The sequence below is a fragment of the Theropithecus gelada genome, chromosome 3 (assembly GCF_003255815.1).
Source record: "Theropithecus gelada isolate Dixy chromosome 3, Tgel_1.0, whole genome shotgun sequence".
Classification (NCBI taxonomy): domain Eukaryota; kingdom Metazoa; phylum Chordata; class Mammalia; order Primates; family Cercopithecidae; genus Theropithecus; species Theropithecus gelada.
In genome coordinates, this window is record NC_037670.1 from 162,972,806 (window position 1) to 162,993,711 (window position 20,906).

Here is a 20,906-nt window from a genome sequence, read left to right on the forward strand (position 1 = left end):
CTTTAAAAAGCACATCACTGACTTTGAAAATTAACTTCACCTTTTTCATTGGGGAACCCTTTAAAAATTTCCAACTTGCACAAGAACTTCCCTCCCTTATTCTTTATACTCATTCATTCTAAAGATGAGTAAAATTAGGTTGCAATATCCATGCTGCCTCCAGAGTACCTCTTTCACATAGTATTTTTAGAAAATTATTTCCTTGTTTGCTCTTCAGTACTTCCACTCCTTCCTCCTGTGACCCTCCTACCATATTTACCCCTCCTACAAGACCAGGTCTCCAGTAATGAAACGAGTTTTCCAAGCAGTTACTTAATTAACGGCATTGAGTAGACAAGTGAGGTCCCGCCCCCTAGGAGGAGCTAACACCGCGGACCGAATCAGGCGGATGGTCGATAACAAATGAACCCTCAATCTTTTCAGAGGAGGAAACACACACAAAGGCCCAATCAGAGACCGCGGCTCCAGGAGTCCAGAGGGGGCGGGGCTGGACAAGCACCACCCACTTCCCAACCTCCCGCCGCGGCCGACAGAGCCTCGCGGGCTCCGACAGGTCCCGCCCCCTCGCCAGGCGCGGCTGCTATTGGGCGGCGGGCTCCTCGCCGAAGCCTCGGTTGCTGGGAGAGGGAGGGCGGGGGCGGGGCCTGAGGTGGGCTTGGGGAGCGATGAAGAGAAAGGCGGGGAGGTAAGGGCGGGCTGGGCGTATTCGACGAGCGCCGCGGCGGTTGGCGTAGCGGACGGGGTGCAGCCTCCCCGGTGTGAGGAACGGTCTCCGCTGACAGATCCCCTTCTTCCGGCCGCGCCACTCGGGAGGCGGATCCCCTGGGCCTGAGGAGGCTTCCCCCGCCCGGCTTGCTTTCCCTCCCTCCCTGGCGCTGCCGCGAGTCCACCGAGCGGCCTCTGAGGAGCAGCCGCAAGAGGAGGAGGAGGTCGTCGGGGGCGGCGGGCGAAGACCGCGCTCTCGCTTCCCCGGCGGCGGCGGGGGCAGGACAATGGAGGTGGCTGTGGAGAAGGCGGCGGCGGCGGCGGCAGCGGCCTCGGCGGCGGCCTCCGGGGGGCCCTCGGCGGCGCCGAGCGGGGAGAACGAGGCCGAGAGTCGGCAGGGCCCGGACTCGGAGCGCGGCGGCGAGGCGGCCCGGCTCAACCTGTTGGACACTTGCGCCGTGTGCCACCAGAACATCCAGAGCCGGGCGCCCAAGCTGCTGCCCTGCCTGCACTCTTTCTGCCAGCGCTGCCTACCCGCGCCCCAGCGCTACCTCATGCTGCCCGCGCCCATGCTGGGCTCCGCCGAGACCCCGCCGCCCGTCCCTGCCCCCGGCTCGCCGGTCAGCGGCTCGTCGCCGTTCGCCACCCAAGGTGAGAACCGGCTGCGGCCGCGGGGGAGCCCGGGGAGAGGGCCGGGAGGGGGCGGGCGCCCTTGTGCAGCGCGACCCGCTGTCATGTCGCCGCCGCCCGGGGTGCGCGGCGGGGGAGGGGCGAGCAGGAGGGTCTGTGCTGGCGACGGTGACATGGAGGGCCCGCGCTCTGCGGCGTGCTGCGCTCGGCCAGCAACTTCCCCGGGCGCTGTGGACTTGACCGCGCCGCCGCCGCCGCTCCGCGTTCTCTACAGCCGGGCGGCCCCTGCCAGCCGCACTTTTGCAGACCTCTGCGGAGTCTCCTGCAGCCGGAATCTCGGGTTCTTTGCCGCCTGCATCCAGTTAACTGCTACCCGCCCGCTGCCTCCACAAAGCTTTGTCCAGGTCCATATGATCCTGATCATCTCGTCTATACCCACGTTATTTGAGCTGGAGGGGAGAAGGGAGGGATGAAGATGAAGTGATGGTGACTTTCTTTCATGACTGATTGCAGATCGGATGTCATTTATTTCTTATCTTGCATGTTTGGGGCTCTTTACCTTAATGAGTTCCCAATTCTCTTCCCTCTCTTCTGCTGGGGACAAAGGAACCAAGAGACGTTGTTTTGTTGTGTGTCTCTTTCAAGGGTTTTATTTTGAGACGGTGAAGAGAAATAATGCAAAGTGATTTGGGGTGCAGGGTTTCCTGGTATTTTATAGATAAAGCTGGAAGTTACTGTTCTCTTTGTGGTGTTTATTACTGTAGAATTAGACTTTTGACAGGTGTTCCCATTGCTAACTTTAACAGGTTTGAAACGTTTAAAGTAAGTTTAAGTGGATACAGTTTTGGGTAGAACACTTGGCAGTTTTTAAATTTTATTGCAAATATTTGAGCACCTCCTTTTAAAAAAATACAGTGTAAGTGGAAAAGCATTTTTAATACTTTTTAGAGGGAATAGTTGATTTAGTTTGAAATAAAATGCTAATTTTGCGCTACGTTAAGGGAAGTGTGAAATGGATACTTTAGATTGTGGTCCGAGACTCATTTATTTAACTGCATGTTAGGCCCAGTATCCACTTGTAGGAGACAGTTTTCCATGCGTCTCGTTTCTTCACTCTTGCCAGCACCCTTGCCAGGAAGATACTGACTGCCCTTTGTTTCTGTTTTTCACGGATATTATCTAAAGAGCAGCCTTCGATAGTGTCTTCCACCAGAGCAAGAGGCAGGGATACGTATTATCCAGTATAATAAGAATAATGTCTCCCTCTGGAGCGAAAGGGTAGGCATGCTTACTGCCCATCTTAAAAGATTAGGGTTCCCTAAGCTTAGGGTTCCTCTCCTGTAGAGAAGGAACTGCCTGTGTAGATGTCAGCTGGCTCTCTTCACGTTGACCAGTGGGAACCTGGAGTTCCGAGAATTAGTGCAAAAATCTTGATGCTTTGGCTTATGCTGTTCCTGTGAGTAAAAAACAGACTGCCCTGTGTCTCTGACCCTTGAGTGTCTTCTGTCACCATCCGTGAAACTGGTAAGGTTGTTAGCTTGCAAGTTGAACAAACTCTCAGATCCTTCACACTAGTTTGCTCTGAAGAGGCCCACTACTGGAAAGTTCGAACAGGTGAAAGCTTAAACCTTAGTTCTTGTTTCTTTGTTTATTTTGAGATGGAGTGTCGCTCTTGTTGCCCAGGCTCAAGTGCAATGGTGCGATCTTGGCTCACCGCAACCTCTGCCTCCCGGGTTCAAGCGATTGCCCTGCCTCAGCCTCCCGAGTAGCTGGGATTACAGGCATGCGCCACCACGCCCGGCTAATTTCGTATTTTTTTTTTTTTTTTTTTGGTAGAGATGGAGTTACTCCATGTTGGTCAGGCTGGTCTCGAACTCCCGACTTGAGGTGATCCGCCCACCTTGGCTTCCCAAAGTGCTGGGATTACAAGTGTGAGCCACCGTACCCCGCCTGTTCTTATTTCTTAGACGCATTTTAAGGTTGGTTTTTCATTCCTCCCTGCCTACCTTCCTACCTTCCTACCTCGCTTTGTCCTTCAGGCTGGAATGCAGTAGCACGATCTCAGCTCACTGCAACCTCCGCCTCCCGGGTTCAAGCAATTCTTGTGCCTCAGCCGGGCGCCACACCCGGCTAATTTGTGTGTGTGTTTTTTTTTTAGTAGCGATGGAGTTTTGCCATTTTGGCCAGGCTGGTCTTGTACTCCTGACCTCAGGTGATCCACCTGCCTTGGCCTGGCTAAATGCTGGGATTACAAGCATGAGCCACCCCGCCCGGCCTCTTCCATTTATATTTTAAATGGTTAAACAGGCTAGTAGCCAATTAAGACCTGAATTGTGCATTATTATAGAATTAAGATATATTGTTTGCCTGGCCATGACATATGGACTTGAATTAATGAGAACATGGATCATAAAGTTATCATCCTCAATTCTGAGACAAGTTTGGGATTCCATACTTCTCAAAATGTTCTACGTAATTACAATCTGAATATTTTTTATCTTTATGCTGTATTGTAAGCAAGAGTTCAAAGAAAGCATTTAAATTGGGAGATGTTTTTGTTTTTATACTAAGAAAAAGGTTTTAACAAATTATACTTTAAAATAACCTCTAAAAAGGATTAAAATTATCTTTAATAAATTAAAAATGCTGTCCTGAGTCTTAGTGACTTGGGTATTTTCTCCCTTTATCTCTCCTTGCATACTTATTTTAATACTAGCTGAAGCAAAAGTTTAGACATTTCTTAACTAAATAATGGGTTCATTTGATCAAACCATTTCTTCATTTTCTTAATGAATTTGTGAGTATGGGCATCACAAGTCAAGTAATATCTATTACAGAAGGGTTAAGTAGGTAGTTGGGATGGAGAACTGTGTGAGCCTTGGGGTAAAATGATAGGAAATGATGGGGAGTACAAGCAGGGGGGCAGACTCTTAGCTATAGCACTTTGTCATGTGAGTGCAGGGCAAGTATTGAAGGATCTTTTATTTATTTAATGCAAATTCTGAATCTGAATTTTTAACAAAATTTTTCTAGTATTAGGTATTGTCAAGTAATTAAAAATGTGAATATTTATACACATAAATATATATACACACAGACAATTAATTTATGGGCCCATGCTATAGGCCAAACAATAGGTGTGTTGAGGCCAAATATGTTACAGTTCATACACTTTTTAGATTTCAGAAACTGGAGATTTTCAAACTTTAACACCGCTAGAATCACCTAAAAAAAACTTAGATCTTTAGGCTCCTCCCTCCTTTAAGTCCGATTCTACCTAGTCTGGCATACTTACAGAATTCTAGAGTATAATACAGTTATACTCTAGAATTGTTTCTTTAACAGAAGCAGTATTCTAAAACTGTTTCAGATCTAGTTTCCCTTTCTATAAAATACTTTTTCATGCTCTCTTTGTCATCCTAAATGAATTTCATGGGGAAAAAAATCCTTCCTAACACATTTTTCTTACAAAAGTAAACATAATGTTTGAACTGTTTTAAAGGAGAAATAAAATGAAGCAAATAACAACAGGAAAGTATAATTTATAAATGCTTAGATACAATTACACTGGCCACCAGCTCCCATTGAGAACATTTGTTTTAAAACTTTGGTTTAACTGTCTTTTTTTCTCAGGCTACATGTTGGAAGGAATGAGGGTGAATGACCACAAGCTAAAATTGGATGACTCCTTCAGTCTTAACTGTCATTTTGTTAGTATGCAGTTATATCTAGGAAAGAGGCAAAACTTGAGAAAATGGATTTTCTTTTATGTACATTAAGAAAACAAACTGATCTTAGAGAAATGTTATGACATTGTGTACTATTTAGTGTTAACATACTGTTCGGCTAACGAGTAGCGAACTGAGAGTTTGAGAGCAGTTTTTCCCTCCATACCTAAAAGACAATATTGAAAAGCTATTTTTAACAAATACTGAGAACATAACTTTTGAAAGGTATCACATTATTTGTCTAGAGAGGGTAAAATATAAGACTAAATCCCTTTTCCAAGATTTCTTTACTAACTGGCAGTATACAAGATATGTAACTATTCTGGGACTGATTTCTTGGCAAAAAGTATAAATCATCTCATGAGTGCAAGCTTTAATTCCAAAGGATTAATATTTAAGAATGATCTGTGTTACCTGTCAGGCCTATACATGGTTTATTCACCTGTTGGTAGAAATCAGTATTTTTAAAATTTGGGGCTATTATGAATAAAACTTAAAGGTATTTGTCATTTCCCTGAGTAAATAACTTAGAATTGGAGTTTCTTTTTATGATAAATGTATGTTTACACTGCTTGTATTACTTTATAGTCCCTCCAGCAGTTCCCTCCAGAGTTTGTTCACTCTCCCCAATTTGGGTATTGTCAGTCTTAAAAAAAAATTTTTTTTTTTTTTTTTTTTTTTTTAAGACAGAGTCTCATACTCTGTCATCCAGGCTGGAGTGCAGTGGTGCAATCTCGGCTCACTGTAACCTCCGCCTCCCAGGTTCAGGCAATTCTCCTGCCTCAGCCTCCCAAGTAGCTGGGATTACAGGCACCTGCCACTACACCTGGCTAATTTTTTTTGTATTTTTAGTAGAGACAGGGTTTTACCATGTTGGCCAGGCTGGTCTTGAACTCTTGACCTCAGGTGATCCACCCGCCTTGGCCTCCCAAAGTGCTGGGATTACAGGTGTGAGCCACTGTGCCCAGCCTGTTATTCTTTTAAATTTTAACCATTGTAGTAGGTGAGAAAAGCTATCTCATGGTTTTGGTTTTCATTTTTCTGATGAATAATGATGAGCATCTTTTCTTGTGCTTAGTAGTCATTCTTTTTTGGTGAGATTTTGGCTTGTCTTTTGCAAATTTCAAAAAATTAGGTTGTTTGCCCTTTTTTTTGTTTTTTTTTTGAGACAGCATCTTGCTGTGTTGCCCAGACTGGAGTGCAGTGGCGCCATCTCAGCCCACTGCAACCTCCACCATGTTGCTCAGGCTGGTCTCTCAACTCCTGAGCTCAAGTGATCCATTCTTCTCGTCTCCCAAAGTGCCGGGATTATAGGCGTGAGCCACTACGCCTGGCTGGGAGTTTGCCTTTTTATCGAAAAGTAAAGTTCTTTTTTTTTTTTTTTTTTTTTGAGACGGAGTCTCGCGCTGTCGCCCAGGCTGGAGTGCAGTGGCCGGATCTCAGCTCACTACAAGCTCCGCCTCCCGGCTTCACGCCATTCTCCGGCCTCAGCCTCCCGAGTAGCTGGGACTACAGGCGCTGCCACCTCGCCCGGCTATTTTTTGTATTTCTTAGTAGAGACGGGGTTTCACCGGGTTAGCCAGGATGGTCTCGATCTCCTGACCTCGTGATCCGCCCATCTCGGCCTCCCAAAGTGCTGGGATTACAGGCTTGAGCCACCGCGCCCGGCCGTAAAGTTCTTTATATATATCTTCTGTATCCTTGTCCTTTGTCAGATACATGTATTGCAGCTATTGACTCTGGCTTGCATGTTCATTTTCTTGGTGTCTTTTGAAGAGCTAAAGGTTTAAATTTTGATTAAGTCTGCTTTATCAATTTATTTTATGGTTGGTGACTTTTGTGTCCTATCTAACAATTTTTTGCCTACCCCAAGTTTACTAAGATTTTCTCCATTTTTTTAACCCAGCATTTTTATAGTTTTAGCTTTAAAATACAAACCTGTAATCCATTTTGTGAGTTATTTTTTGTGTGAGGTTGAGGTTCATTTTTTTAACTGTATGTTAAAACACTATTAAAGAGAGTGCTTTTTCATTATATTATTTTGGCATTTTTATACAAAAATCAACCATCTGTGTGTGGTCTATTCTTTATTGATTTGTCCATTCAGCTAATACATAATGTTTTTTGATTATAGTACTCTTCTCACCCAATTTTGAAATTTGACAGTTTGTTCTTTTTCAAAATTGTTTTGATTTTTTGAAGTCGTTTGCATTTCTTTATACATTTTAGAATCTTTCAGTTTCTACACAAAAGTCTGTCATGGTTTTGATTGGAATAACATTGAATCTAGATATCAATTTGGGTAAGGGGGAAATGTGTTTTGTTTTGTTGTTGGTTTTTTTTTTTTTTGAGACGGAGTCTTGCTGTGTTACTAGGCTGGAGTGCAGTGGCGCGATCTCTGCTCACTGCAATCTTTGCCTCCCATGTTCAAGTGATTCTCCTGCCTCAGCCTCCTGAGTAGTTGGGACTACAGGCGCGCGCCACTACGCCCAGCTAATTTTTGTGTTTTTTAGTGGAGACAGGGTTTCACCATGTTGGCCAGGATGGTCTCTCAATCTCTTGACCTCGTGATCCCATCCGCCTTGGCCTCCCAAAATGCTGGTATTGACAGGCGTGAGCCACCGCACCCGGCCAAAATGTTCTTAACAATATTGATTCTTCCAATCTGTGAATATGTTTTGTCTCTTAAATTCTGAGCACTGTTTTATGGTTTTCATTGTAGCATTCTTGTACAGTTTTTGTTTACATAGTATAAATATTAAATATTTTATAATGTTAAATGATACTGTATATATTTTTAAAATTTTCATTTCAAACTGTTGGTAGTATATTGAAATACGATTATTGGTTGCATCCCATTATCTTGCTAAATTCAATTATTAAATATAGTTTTTTCTTTGTTTTGAGGACTCCTTAGGATTTTCTATGTGGTCTACAGGGAGATAGCTTTACTTCTTTCTTTCTATTCTTAATAATTTATGTCTTCTTATTGCACCAGCAAGGACTCCAATACAATATTGACTAGAAGTTGAATTTCAGTATTAAATGAGGGAGGATTTCCTTGCCTTATTCCTCATCTTAGGAGGAAAACACTCAATTGTTCACCATTAATATGTTAGCTGTTTTCTATAGATGCCCATTATCAAAATGAAGAAGTTCTCTTCTATTTTTAATATGCTGAGAATTTTTATTATGAATGGGTGATGAATTTTGCCATGTACTTTTCCTGTGTCTATTGAAATGGTCATGCAGTTTATCTCCTTTTTTTGTTAATGTATGAATTGCATTAATTTTTAGATGTTAAATCAGTCTTGCATTCTTGAGATATACCTCACTTGGTTTTGCTACAGGTATTTTGAAGCTTTGATGAATTGCCTGCCCTTTTTTAAGGTGAAATGTTCTTTGTTTCCTATAATGCTGTGTTATGGTCTACTTTGTCTGATATTAATGCCATTTTTAAAAATCTGTTTGTTTGAATGGTATATTTTCCCCATGCTTTTACTTCTAGCTTTTTAAACTGCCTCTTATAGATAGCATATAGTTGTCTTACTTTTTTATCCCAGCTTTTAATTTTTGCTTTTGCTTAATCCATTTATATTTTATGTAATTGTTGGTATGGCAAGGTTTAAGACTGACATCTTTTTATTTGTTTTCTCTTTGTTCCTGCTTGGCCTCCAGTATCTTTGCTTCTCTCTCAATCCCTTAGCAGCTGCTCTCTGGTAAACTTCCCATGGACTTGCTCTGCACATGCGTAGTAGCCTTCAGCCAAGGACTTGGCAAAACCCTTACATAGACTACTGGCACCCTTTCTCTGTTCAGCTCCCTTCTCCCAAGTGCTTTGCCCTGTATATTCCATCTGGTTCACAATCCCCGAATTTCTCTGGCTCCTTTGCTATGTTCTTCGTTGGCTGTAGCTCCATGAACCACCAAGATAGTCCTCAGTTAGAGAATCAAGATTTAGGGGACTTACTCACCCGAGCTTCTCTTTCCTCATGGATCACAATACTGCATTGCCTTTTGTCCATTGTCTGAAAAGTTGCCTCAGGTATTTGTCCTGGTAATATACAGTAATTAATGACAGGTAAGCTTGTCTCAGTACTAGTTACTCTATCCTGGTGGAAAGTTGATGTCAGAAGAATGCTTTTTAATTTCATTGTACCTTTTTAAATATACCCAAATGTGGGTAATTTGTAAACTTTCATTTTTAGGTCTCTAGATTTCTCTTTTTAATTTTTCTTCTAGAAGTTAAACTGTCACCTAGATACACAAGTTTCTCAAATTTCTTTCTGCAATGTGACGACCCCTTTCTCAATTTTTTTTTTTTTTTTGAGACAGCGTCTCGTGCAGTGACCACTGCAACCTTCACCTCCTCAGCCCAATCATTCTCCTGCCTCAGCCTCCCAAGTAGCTGGGATTACAAGCACACGCCACTATACCTTGTTAATTTTTTTGCATTTTTAGTAGAAACAGGGTTTTACCCTATTGGCCTTGAACTGCTGACCTCAGGTGATCCACCCTCCTTAGCCTCCCAAAGTGCTGGGATTACAGGTGTGAGCTGCCACACCCTTTCGTAATTTTACTCCCGCATTTTGAATGTACACTTAGACCAATATTCTCCAAAATGGCATGACTGAATGCCATTATATTTTATTCTATAATGTAGTGTGGCACACCACATTATGCAATACAATATCCATTCAGGTGAGGGAAGATATTAGAACTTCTGTTCAGAAATTGAGCTTTGAAGTACTTGATATATAGTTTGTCACAGTCACATAAATAAGCATGTCAAGTGGCTACATTTCACATATACTGAATAGAGTATCCTGAGAAAAGGGATTGAGGCTGCCTCAAGCCCAAATGGTATTTGTGTGAGTTAGAAAAAAGAGTCCTCTTGACATATATAGGATCAAAGGATGTGTGCCTTAGGAAGTGGAATGTGGACCCCCATTTGCCTGTAAGTCCCCATTTCCCCTCAAGTCAGGCAGTCCTTTGTACTGTATAAGCTATCTAACTGTACACAGCTGCCCTAGAGGTAATGGGATTTTGATACTGCAGACTGTTGTTTCTTTTTCTCTCCTACAAGTTATAATTTTTTTTTTTTTTTTTTTGAGATGGAGTCTCGCTCTGTTGCCAGGCTGGAGTGCAGTGGCATGATCTTGGCTCACTGCAACCTCTGCCTCCTGGGTTCAAGCAATTCTCCTGCCTCAGCCTCCCAAGTATCTGGGAGCATAGGTGCGTGCCACCACGCCCAGCTAGTTTTTATGTTTTTAGTGGAGATGGGGTTTCCATATTTTGGTCTGGATGGTCTCAATCTCTTGATCTCGTGATCTGCCCACCTCAGCCTCCCAAAGTGCTGAGATTACAGACATGAGCCGTCGCACTCAGCCTTTGTAACATAATTTTATATGTACTTGTATAAGTAGGTTTATGGGTTTTAATATCTGTTTTTAACTAAATGTCTGTCAAAAAATAGAAGATTATGGTAGTCCATTACCAGGCCTCTGGCATAAAACCCTTAATCTCATTTCCTAGGGAAGTCCCAAATGGAGGCTGCTCACAAAAGCCCCTTAATTTCAGCAGTTTGGTAAGTCCCTAAGTTGTAGGATATAGGGCACGTGTACAATAACCATGAAAAGTGATCCCCTGTTTCAGTTAACAACAGAGACAATTCCATTTAAGTCTGTAACTTCACCAGTGTTGTATAGATGGATGTACACCTGTCATTCTTGGGACCTGAATATACAATTAGCTGACAAGGGGGTTAGCTGGCAAGGGAGATCCCTGTCCTATAGAAAGCTGTAGCTGTTATTGTCTCATTTTGTGTTTCATTTTATCAGTGTGTGGAGTTGATGGAACTTTAATTTTTCACCAGCTTTAAATTATTTGAATCTTTGAAGTCTTATTTTTAGTTATGATAAAGATAGTATTGCTTTGCAGGTACAATAGCATTAAAGTGGCAGAGCTAGCACTTTATAGGCTCTTATCAGTTTTATTGTGAGGTTAACAACTGATTATCTAACCAGATCTAACAAGAAGTGGGCCTAAAAGTTCAAAATTAATGATTACTCTTTGAAATTGACTGACATCCTCCATTACAAATGATGGACCATGCATTAAGTGTATACTGCATCTGAGAGCATTAGTTGACAATAGTGTGAAGCTATCTTGATTAGCAAAACATTTAAAAATATTTATTTCATCTTGATTTCATTCCTCATATGTTTTATGCTTATATGATTTTTTTTTTTTTTTTTTTTTTTTTTGAGACGGAGTCTCGCGCTGTGTCACCCAGGCTGGAGTGCAGTGGCGCGATCTCGGCTCACTGCAAGCTCCGCCTCCCAGGTTCACGCCATTCTGCCTCAGCCTCCGAGTAGCTGGGACTACAGGCGCCCGCCACCACGCCCGGCTAGTTTTTTGTATTTTTAGTAGAGACGGGGTTTCACCATGTTAGCCAGGATGGTCTCGATCTCCTGACCTCGTGATCCACCCGCCTCGGCCTCCCAAAGTGCTGGGATTACAGGCTTGAGCCACCGCGCCCGGCTATATGATTTATTATGTATAGGATGTACTAGCACTATAGTATATGTACAATACATGTTCAAATACATGTGTCTAAAATAACATAAACATAACTTATCTGAATTGCCTCAATATTTTTGCTTTTTGTGTGGTCTTTCAAAACCTTTTCAAATGCCATATCCTCTTTGACGTTATGAAACCACCTTACTTCTCAAAAACTTCTGATTTTTTTCTAATATAAATAATCTATAGGTTCTCATCTCATAGTGTAATACATTTATTTATTTTTACTTTATTTATATTTTTTGAGACAGAGTCTCACTCTGTTGTCCAGCCTGGAGTGCAGTGGTGCAGTCTTGGCTCACTGCAACCTCTGCCTCCTGGGTTCAAGTGATTCTCATGCCTCAGCCTCCCCAACAGCTGGGATTACAGGTGTGCGCCACCACACTTGGATAATTTTTGTATTTTTAGTAGAGATGGGGTTTCGCCATGTTGGCCATGCTGGTCTCAAACTCCTCACCTCAGGTGATCCTCCTGCCTCAGCCTCTCAAAGTGCTGGGATTACAGGCATGAGCCACCACGCCCGGCCTGGTATAGTACATTTAAAAGAAAAATGTCTTCTATAGGAATTAGGAATCCTGACTACCAGATCTTTATTTTGTTTTGATTATGGGTGAAGAGTCTCCCTGGTATCTCTTACCAAAGGCAGCAGTGTTTTACAGGGTCATGCTCTTCCTGCAAGGTCAAGTAAGAGAAGACTAAAAAAAGAAAAAAAAACAGCCATGGAAAAGCATATAGGTGGAGAGATAGATACTGGAAGCCAGATAGGTTGAACAATGAAAGGGAGATGAAGAGACATAGTTGGAAAGTTTAGACAACTCTGAAGTGGGGAGGAAAGGGATAAGGTAATACTTAAGGGGAGATTTCTTTCTTTTTTGTGTGTAAATTGGAAAGGCTTAAACACATTTAAATGAACATGGAAAGGATCCACGAGAACTATTGAATATACTAAAAAAAAAAAAAAATTTGGTGAGGCTTCTGAGAAAGTAGAAAGGCATTGATGTAAGGCATGGGTAGAGATGGGTGACTCTGGATAGGAGACACACTTTGTCTTGTGAACAGGAGAGAAGGTAGGAATAGGTGTTAAGTACAGGTGTGTGTGTCCTCAAAATGGATGGAATTTCTGTATTCTGAGCCCCCCACTGATTTCTCCCTTAAATAGAAAGTGAGGTCATCTGCTGAGAGTGAGAGGGTAACAGGAGTGGAATAAGGTTGAGAAGGGAGTTTTGAAGTTGACCAATAAAATGTAGTGTTAGTGCAGGTTGCGTTGAGGCTTGTTTGCTGCTAGAGACCGTGAATTAATAGCGATACCTGTCTGTCTTCTTATAGTGCTATCTAGTGTCTCTTTGAAGCAGGGTGTTTTAGGGCAGTGCTACTCAAGGCATGATCCACAACCTATTAGGGTCTGAAACAAGATAAGGAGCTTGCCACAGAATGTTAACCAGTGTACTGCTTCCTTCCTCCAGCTGAACTAAATGTCAGCTGAACTAAATGATCTTGGTTGGTTTACATTCTGACACAAGCTCTTAAATTTTTTATTTTTTTTTAGTAGAAACAGGGTCTCATTTTGTTAGGTTGAACTCCTGGACTCAAGCAGTCCTCCTGCCTCAGCCTCTCCCATTCAGTCCCTTACGATGGTTAATAATTCTTTATGTTGTCTGGGTGCATTGGCTCACGCCTATAATCCCAACACTTTGGGAGACTGAGGCAGGCGGGTCACCTGAGGTCAGGAGTTTGAGACCAGCCTGGCCAACGTGGTGAAACCCCATCTCTACTAAAATTACAAAAATTAACTAGGCATGGTGGAATGTGCCTGTAGTCCCAGCTACTTGGGAGGCTGAGGCAGGAGAATTGCTTGAACCCAGGAGGCGGAGGCTGCAGTTAGCCTAGATCATGCCACTGTACTCCAGCCTGGGCAACAGAGCAAGACTCTGTCTCAAAAACATGATAATAATAATTCCTTATGTTAAACTCCATTTGAAATTAATGTGTGGTTTCTCTCTACTTACTGTATGCAGACTGATGCATCATTTTGGGCAACAGTGATTTGTCTTTTTCAGTGCCTTACATTGAGAAACACATGATTGTCATTCTGTCCTGTTGTTAGTGTTGGCCTTGATCACTTGTTTAAGGTGGTGACTGCCAGATTTCTCCACTCTAAAGATATCTCCCCCTCTCCTTTTGTAATTAACAAATAACCTTTTAGGAGATACTTTGGAGTCTGTGTGAATATTCTGTTCCGAGAAGACTTAGATTGCTGATTCTTGCCTTTATCAGCCATTACTACGATAGTACGAAATGGTTTTTCTGTCACTCTGTGCTTACTAGTTGATAGTCTACTGTGTGGATAACCGTTTTCTTTTCCATTTATCTATCATGGGCTATGAAATATTTTAGTCAGTATGTTATATCCATTCCTTTATTTCTTTTGACAATCAAATTGCCCTAATTTGGACAATAGAAACCTCTTAAAGTTGACAATCATGGCTCACTACAGCCTTAACCTTCCAGGCCTGAGCTATCCTCCCACCTCAGCCTCCCAAGTAGCTGGCACCACAGGAATCTACCACCATATCTGGCGAATTTTTATTTTTATTGTAGAGACAGGGTCTCCCTACATTGTTCAGTCTGTTCTCGAACTTCTGAGCTCAAGCGATCCTCCTGCCTTGGCCTCCCAAAGTGCTAGGATTACAGGCATGAGCCACAGCACCCAGTTGAGCACTTTCTTATTTCCTGACAAAAAAGAATTTCTAGATTTATCTTGTACTTTTCCTATGCCGGCTCTCCAAGGAGCCCCAATTCCTTATTTTGGTGAAATCTAGTTTATCTTTTATGGATTATTCTTTTGTGCCATATTTAAGAAATCTTTGTCTAACACAGGTATTTTATCCTGTTTTCTTCTGGGAAGTCCCATAGTTTTGAGGTTTACATTTAGATCTATGATCCATTTTGAGTTAATGTTGGTATGTGGTATGAGATATGAATCTAAGTTCATTTTATATATGGATATGCAGTTTTTCTAGCATTGTTGTTGAGAGGACTGTCCTTTCTCCACTGCCTTGTCTTTGTCGAAAATCAGTTGTCCACGCATGTCTGTATTTATTTCTGGACTCTCTTCTGTTTCATTGGTCTTTTTGTTTATCTTTACACTAATGTCATGCTGTTGAGTCTGTATTAAAGCCAAGAGATCTGATGTCAGGAAAACAATAGGGAAGATGTTCTGCAGGGAATCCTTGTGTCTAACTGTAGAACTAAATTTAATGACAGAAAAAAGGGGTGACAAAGTAGTATGTATTTGTTATATGCCCCAACAATGTAGATATAATACAGTTATTCAAGAGTATAAGGGCCAGGTGCGGTGGCTCAAGCCTGTAATCCCAGCACTTCGGGAGGCCGAGACGGGCGGATCACGAGGTCAGGAGATCGAGACCATCCTGGCTAACCCGGTGAAACCCCGTCTCTACTAAAAAATATAAAAAAAAAAAAACTAGCCAGGCGAGGTGGCTGACGCCTGTAGTCCCAGCTACTCAGGAGGCTGAGGCAGGAGAACGGCGTAAACCCGGGAGGCGGAGCTTGCAGTGAGCTGAGATCCGGCCACTGCACTCCAGCCTGGGTGACAGAGCGAGACTCCGTCTCAGGAAAAAAAAAAAAAAAAAAAAAAAAGTATAAGGGTTAATTATTTATGTGAATACTTCCTGAGGAAGCTGTTAGAGAATTAAGTTTCAGACAGCCAAGAAATGGTTTAATAGGCTCATTCATTGATTGCCTTATAAAACTTAACCAGGGCATCAAGGGATATTATTACTTTATATAGATGCTGTGTGTTGTGGTGTAGGAATGGTGAAGGGGAAGAAGGGAGCTAATTTTCTATGTTGCTCATACTAGGGAATCAAAAGACAGTATCTAACAAAGAGAGGACTTAAGGATATTATATAAAGATAACCATTAGGACAAAAGCCCAAACCTTTCTAGATAACAAAAGAAGTATTGGCAGGGCGAGGGAGGTGGTGGGAAGGGTGCAGAAAGGAGAGCAAAAGAAACAAATACAGTGAAATTATGTATTCTCACTGTGACAGACTTGAGACCATAAAGTGATATTAGTAAATGGGCTTAACTGACCTATTAAGAGAAAAAATATTTTTAGGTTAACATAGCAAAATCCAACTCTGTGGTTTTGTTTTCTTTTGTTGCTGTTTTGAGACTGAGTCTTACTCTCTTGCCCTGGCTAGAGTGCACTGGTGTGATCTCACTGCAACCTCCAGGGTGCAGGCGATTCTCCTGCCTCAGCCTCCCAAGCAGCTGGTGCTACAGGAGAGATGCACCATACCCAGCTAATTTTGGTATTCTTGATAGAGATGACGTTTTGCCATGTTGGCCAGGCTGGTCTCGAATACCTAGCCTCAAGTGATCCACCCGCCTCAGCATCCCAAAGTGTTGGAATTATAGGTATGAGCCACTGCACCTAGCCCAACTCTGTGTTTTATATAAAAGATACATCAGCAAAATCGAAAAACTCAAAGATTAAGAAGTTGGGCAAAGATAGGCCAGACAAATATAATAAAAGGGGTTATTATAGTTATTTTACATAAGGTAAAATTCAGGCCAGAAATCATTAAAGAGGTAGGACACATTATAATGCTACAAGGTGCAGTCTGTAATGAAGATGCGTTATTGGGTACATGGATATTCGTGACAACTTTCATTTAAAAAAAAAAAAAAGCTTCAGGAGAGTCATTAAGACTTAAGAACATATTGATAATAGAAGACCTAAAATCCATCTCAGTTCAAGATAGATCAACTGGACAAAAACTTGAGTAAGGCTATTGAGGACCTAAATAACACAACTGAAAGGTAGATCTTAGGGTCATCTATTGCATATAAGAGAATATACATTTTTGTTAATGCAGATGGGATGCTCATGAAAGATGATTATTAAGGTACAAAGAAAACTCTTAAAAATTTCTCCCAGGCCAGGCACAGTGGCTCACGCCTGTAATCCCAGCAGTTTGGGAGGCCAAGGCGGGTGGATCATGAGGTCAGGAGTTCGAGACCAGCCTGATCAACATAGTGAAACCCTGTCTCTACTAAAAATACAAAAATTAGCCAGGGCGTGGTGATGCTTGCCTGTAATCCCAGCTTCTCAGGAGGCTGAGGCAGGAGAATCGCTTGGACCTGGGAGGCGGAGGTTGCAGTGAGATGAGATTGCGCCACTGCACTCCAGCCTGGGCGACAGAGCAAGACTCCGCCTCAAAAAACAAAAAATTCCCCCCAAGTAGGTACAGCATTATACTTTGGCATTATACTTTTTGGGTGAAACTGAGGAAAGGAAGATAATCCATTATATTGCCGGTGGGAATGCAGAATGCTAAAACTGGAAGGGAATTTGGCAATACCTAGTAAAATGCAAATGCATTTCCTCATTGACCTGGCAATTTCCACTTCTAGGAATGTATCTCAGAGATTCAAATGCAAAAGAATAAAGTGAGGCGTGCACAGGGTTATTTGTTTGTAGCACTGTTGATAATAATGAAAGATTGATATGACCACCAATAAATGACTGGTGGAATAAACTATGGTATATCACTGCGCAGATATAAAAAAGGAATGAAAAAGATATGTGTACTGCTGTGGAGTGAATTCCATGATGTATTAAGTAGAAATCAAGGTGCAGAAGAATGCATATTATGTGCTACCCTTTGTGTCTCTGTGTGTGTGTGTGTGTTTCTTAGCTCTATCCACTAAAAGGATCTAAAGCAACAGTATCTCCATGACAATAAGAGAAAGAGAAAATATGTGCTTATATTTACAAATAAACAATGGAGGCCAGGCATAGTGGCTCACACCTGTAATCCTACACTTTGAGAGGCTGAGGCAGGAGAATCGCTTGAACCCTGGAGACAGAGGTTGCAGTGAGCAGAATCCCTTGAATCCAAGAGGCAGAGGTTGCAGTGAGCAGAATTCCTTGAATCCAGGAGGCAGTGGTTGCAGTGAGCAGAGATCAGGCCACTGCACTCCAGCCTGGAAGACAAACAGAGACTCCATCTCAAAAAAACAAACAAACAACAGAAGAATAAATAACTAAAAATGACTGCTAGTGGGGCCAAAAAAATTGGGAAGGAATTAGAGAAGAAAATTAGACCTCTGTAAATGTAACTGGTTCACAGTATTGACTTTGGAACTATGTAAATGTTTTATGTAACTAAACAAATGTAAGTAACTCTCCCGGCTTCCCCAGCAAACAAGACAAATGAACATTGTTCTGTATCAACCAGATAGTTTTACCTACATAGTAAAGGACTTTTGAAACTGATTTTAAAATCACAATATTGATTGTGCATTCCTAGTATGCTATATTGTAAGGACAAAAAAAATCTTATATTGCATTCAATGTTGTGTTTTTAGTGGTTTTGTTGGTATTTTGAAACTATTCAGATTTCATGTGACGTAAAGCAAACAGATACTTGTGGTGATATCATTAGGCATAGGAATTCCCAGGATAATGATGAAGGAAAGCTCCAGGATGGCATCTTGCAGCAAGCTTGAAAAGGTTTGGAGCTGGAAAAAGGACTTCATATTTCGGAGAAGGATACATTTCAGGGCACAAATGTAAAACTCTTTGATTAGCTGATATATTTGAACATACTGAAAAGGGTTTGCAGTTTTGTTGGAAAGTTTGCTGCTGATTTAGTGATAAATACTTAAAAACTAAACAGATTTTTAAAATGCAGGCAATTGATAATTCGAAAATGAAATTGCTTGAGAAGGGAAATATTGTACTATGCTCTGCAGCTCAGTTGTGAATGTTATTAAATGTTCATAATATCTAAATACATGTTTGTTTCATTTATCAGATTTCCAACTAAAATTATAAATTTGTTGGAATACTAAGAGAAATAAATGTCAGGAGGATAAGGAGGGAAAGATTTTTGGATGGGGGCTTATCTACATTTTCCACTGTAAGGCGGGACAGGTAATTCTTGTGGTTTATAAATCTTGGAATGTTGTAATTTAAAAAGAAATTGGTTTATGTACTAGCATAATTAAAGGAAACTGAAAAGTATATTGATTAATATTATAGGTCAGGGTAAGTTATTTTGGTCTGGGCATGGTGGTTCATGCCTGTAATCCCAGCACGCCGGGAGGCCGAGGCAGGAGGATCACTTGAGGCTAGGAGTTCAAGACAGCCTGAGCAGCATAGTAAAAATCCTTTTTATTTATTTTTTTATTTATTTATTTTGAGGCACCATCTTACTCTGTGGCCCAGGCTAGAGTGCAGTAGTGCAAACACAGCTTACTTCAGACTTTATCCCCTGGGCTGAAGTGATCCTCCTACCTCAGCCTCTTGAGCAGCTGGGACTACAGGTGCACGCCACCACACTCGGCTAGTTTTTGTTTATTTTAGAACTCAGGGATTCATGAATGAGCAGTATCAGTTGAGCAAGTGGCTCAGTGCTCCACAGAAGGGGTAGGAGAGGGAAACTTTGATAAGACAGTAGAAAGTACCTAGTTAGAGACTAGTTGGCAGTTTCTGATTCATAAAGTCACTGGAGGTTAGTTGGTTTCTGATTAGTTAAGCTTAAGTTCACCTTGAGTTTGGTTTCTTTTTGCTTAAGTAGGAACCTGAGTGCTGTGGCCATCTCAGCATAGTGGCCTCCCAATTCATTATTTTAATAGGGATTAAAAAGACTAAAAGTTAAGGCTCCATCCTTGACTTTTTAAAAACTCGAACCTTCCCTTAACAAATTCTATCAATTCTCCTTTCTACATCACAGATATCTGTTGCCTTCTTTTTTTCTTCCTTAGTTCAAGCCGTCTTTATTTCCTAAGACCATTTCAGCTGCTTCCTAATTGTCCTTCCTACCTCTTAGGGTGCCTTCTCATTTTTGTTGAAGAGGTCTCCCCGCCATGAACTGAAAACTTAGGATGCTTAAGCTTTTCAAAAAGTGTGAGGGAAATACATGTACAATTAACACATTAAGTGAATAATTATGTAACCACCACTTAGATCAAGAAACACACATTGCCAGTAACCCCAAAAGTTCCTTGTCTGCTATATTTTTATCACTCCTTCCCTCTCCCTTAGAAGGTAACCGGTTGTCCAACTTTTTCTTCTTTTTGACAGGGTCTTGCTTTGTTGCCTAGGCCAGAGTGTAATGGTGCAATCATGGCTCCCTGCAGCCTTTATCTCCTGGGTTCAAATGATCCTCCAGCTGTAGCCTCCTGAGTAGCTAGGACTATGGGTGTGTGCAACCATGCCTGAATGAGATGGAGTTTTGCTCTTGTTGCCCAGGCTGAAGTGCAATGTCGCGATCTCGGCTCACTGCAATCTCCACCTCCCGGGTTCAAGCGATTCTCCTGCCTCAGCCTCCCAAATAGTTGGGATAAAAGTCATGTGTCACCGTGCCTGGCTAATTTTGTATTTTTTAGTAGAGACGGGGTTTCTCCATGTTGGTCAGGCTGGTCTGGAACTCCCGATCTCAGGTGATCTGCCTGCCTTGGCCTCACAAAGTGCTGGGATTACAGGCATGCCACCACGCCTGGCATTTTTTATTTTATTTTAATTTAATTTAATTTAATTTAATTTTATTTATTGTTTTTGAGACAGAGTTTTGCTCTTGTTGCCCAGGCTGGAGTACAATGGTGCAATCTCAGCTCACTGCAACTTCCACCCCCCGACTTTGAGCGATTCTCCAACCTCAGTCCCCTAAGTAGCTGGGATTACAGGCACACATCAACACGTCCGGCTAATTTCTGTATTTTTAGTAGAGACAGGGTTTTGCCATGTTGGCCAGGCTGGTCTTGAACTCCTGACCTCAGGTGATCCACCTGCTTTGGCCTCCCAAAGTGCTGGGATTACAGGAGTGAGCCATCATGCCTGGGCCATGAATAAGTTCTTAAATTTTTTTTTTTGTAGTGATTAGGTCTCATCGTGTTACCCAGGCTGGTCTTGAACTCCTGATTTCAAGCAATTCTACCACCTCAGTCTCCCAAAGTGTTGGGATTACAGGCGTGAGGCACTGCACTTGGCCTGCCCCACTTTTATGTTAACAATTCCTTCATTTACTTTATAGTAAATGCTGTAACCTAGCTTTGTCTGTTTTGGGACTTTGTGTGAAAGGAATGGTGCTGGTGTATTTTATTTCTTCCTATCTTCATTTAACATTGAAGGCGTCATCCATGTTGTTGCATATAGCTATAGTTTATTCACTTTTAATGCTATGTAATACTTTGCACAAATATGCCACAATTAATTTTTCCATT

General features: G+C 42.0%; 1 protein-coding gene across 2 annotated transcripts in view; it reads left to right on the forward strand.

Annotated features, from left to right (window-relative positions):
* Nucleotides 1-646: 646 nt before the first annotated feature.
* The window catches only part of TRIM24 (tripartite motif containing 24), a 127,025-nt gene continuing 106,765 nt past the window's right edge, over nucleotides 647-20,906 (forward strand). Inside the window, exon 1 of one of the 2 annotated variants that reach the window (XM_025380553.1) lies at nucleotides 647-1,356. In XM_025380553.1, coding sequence (XP_025236338.1) covers nucleotides 993-1,356 — 364 coding nt within the window. In that variant the 5' untranslated portion in view covers nucleotides 647-992. The remainder of the gene's footprint in view (nucleotides 1,357-20,906) is intronic. The other variant, XM_025380552.1, reaches the window with a different exon arrangement.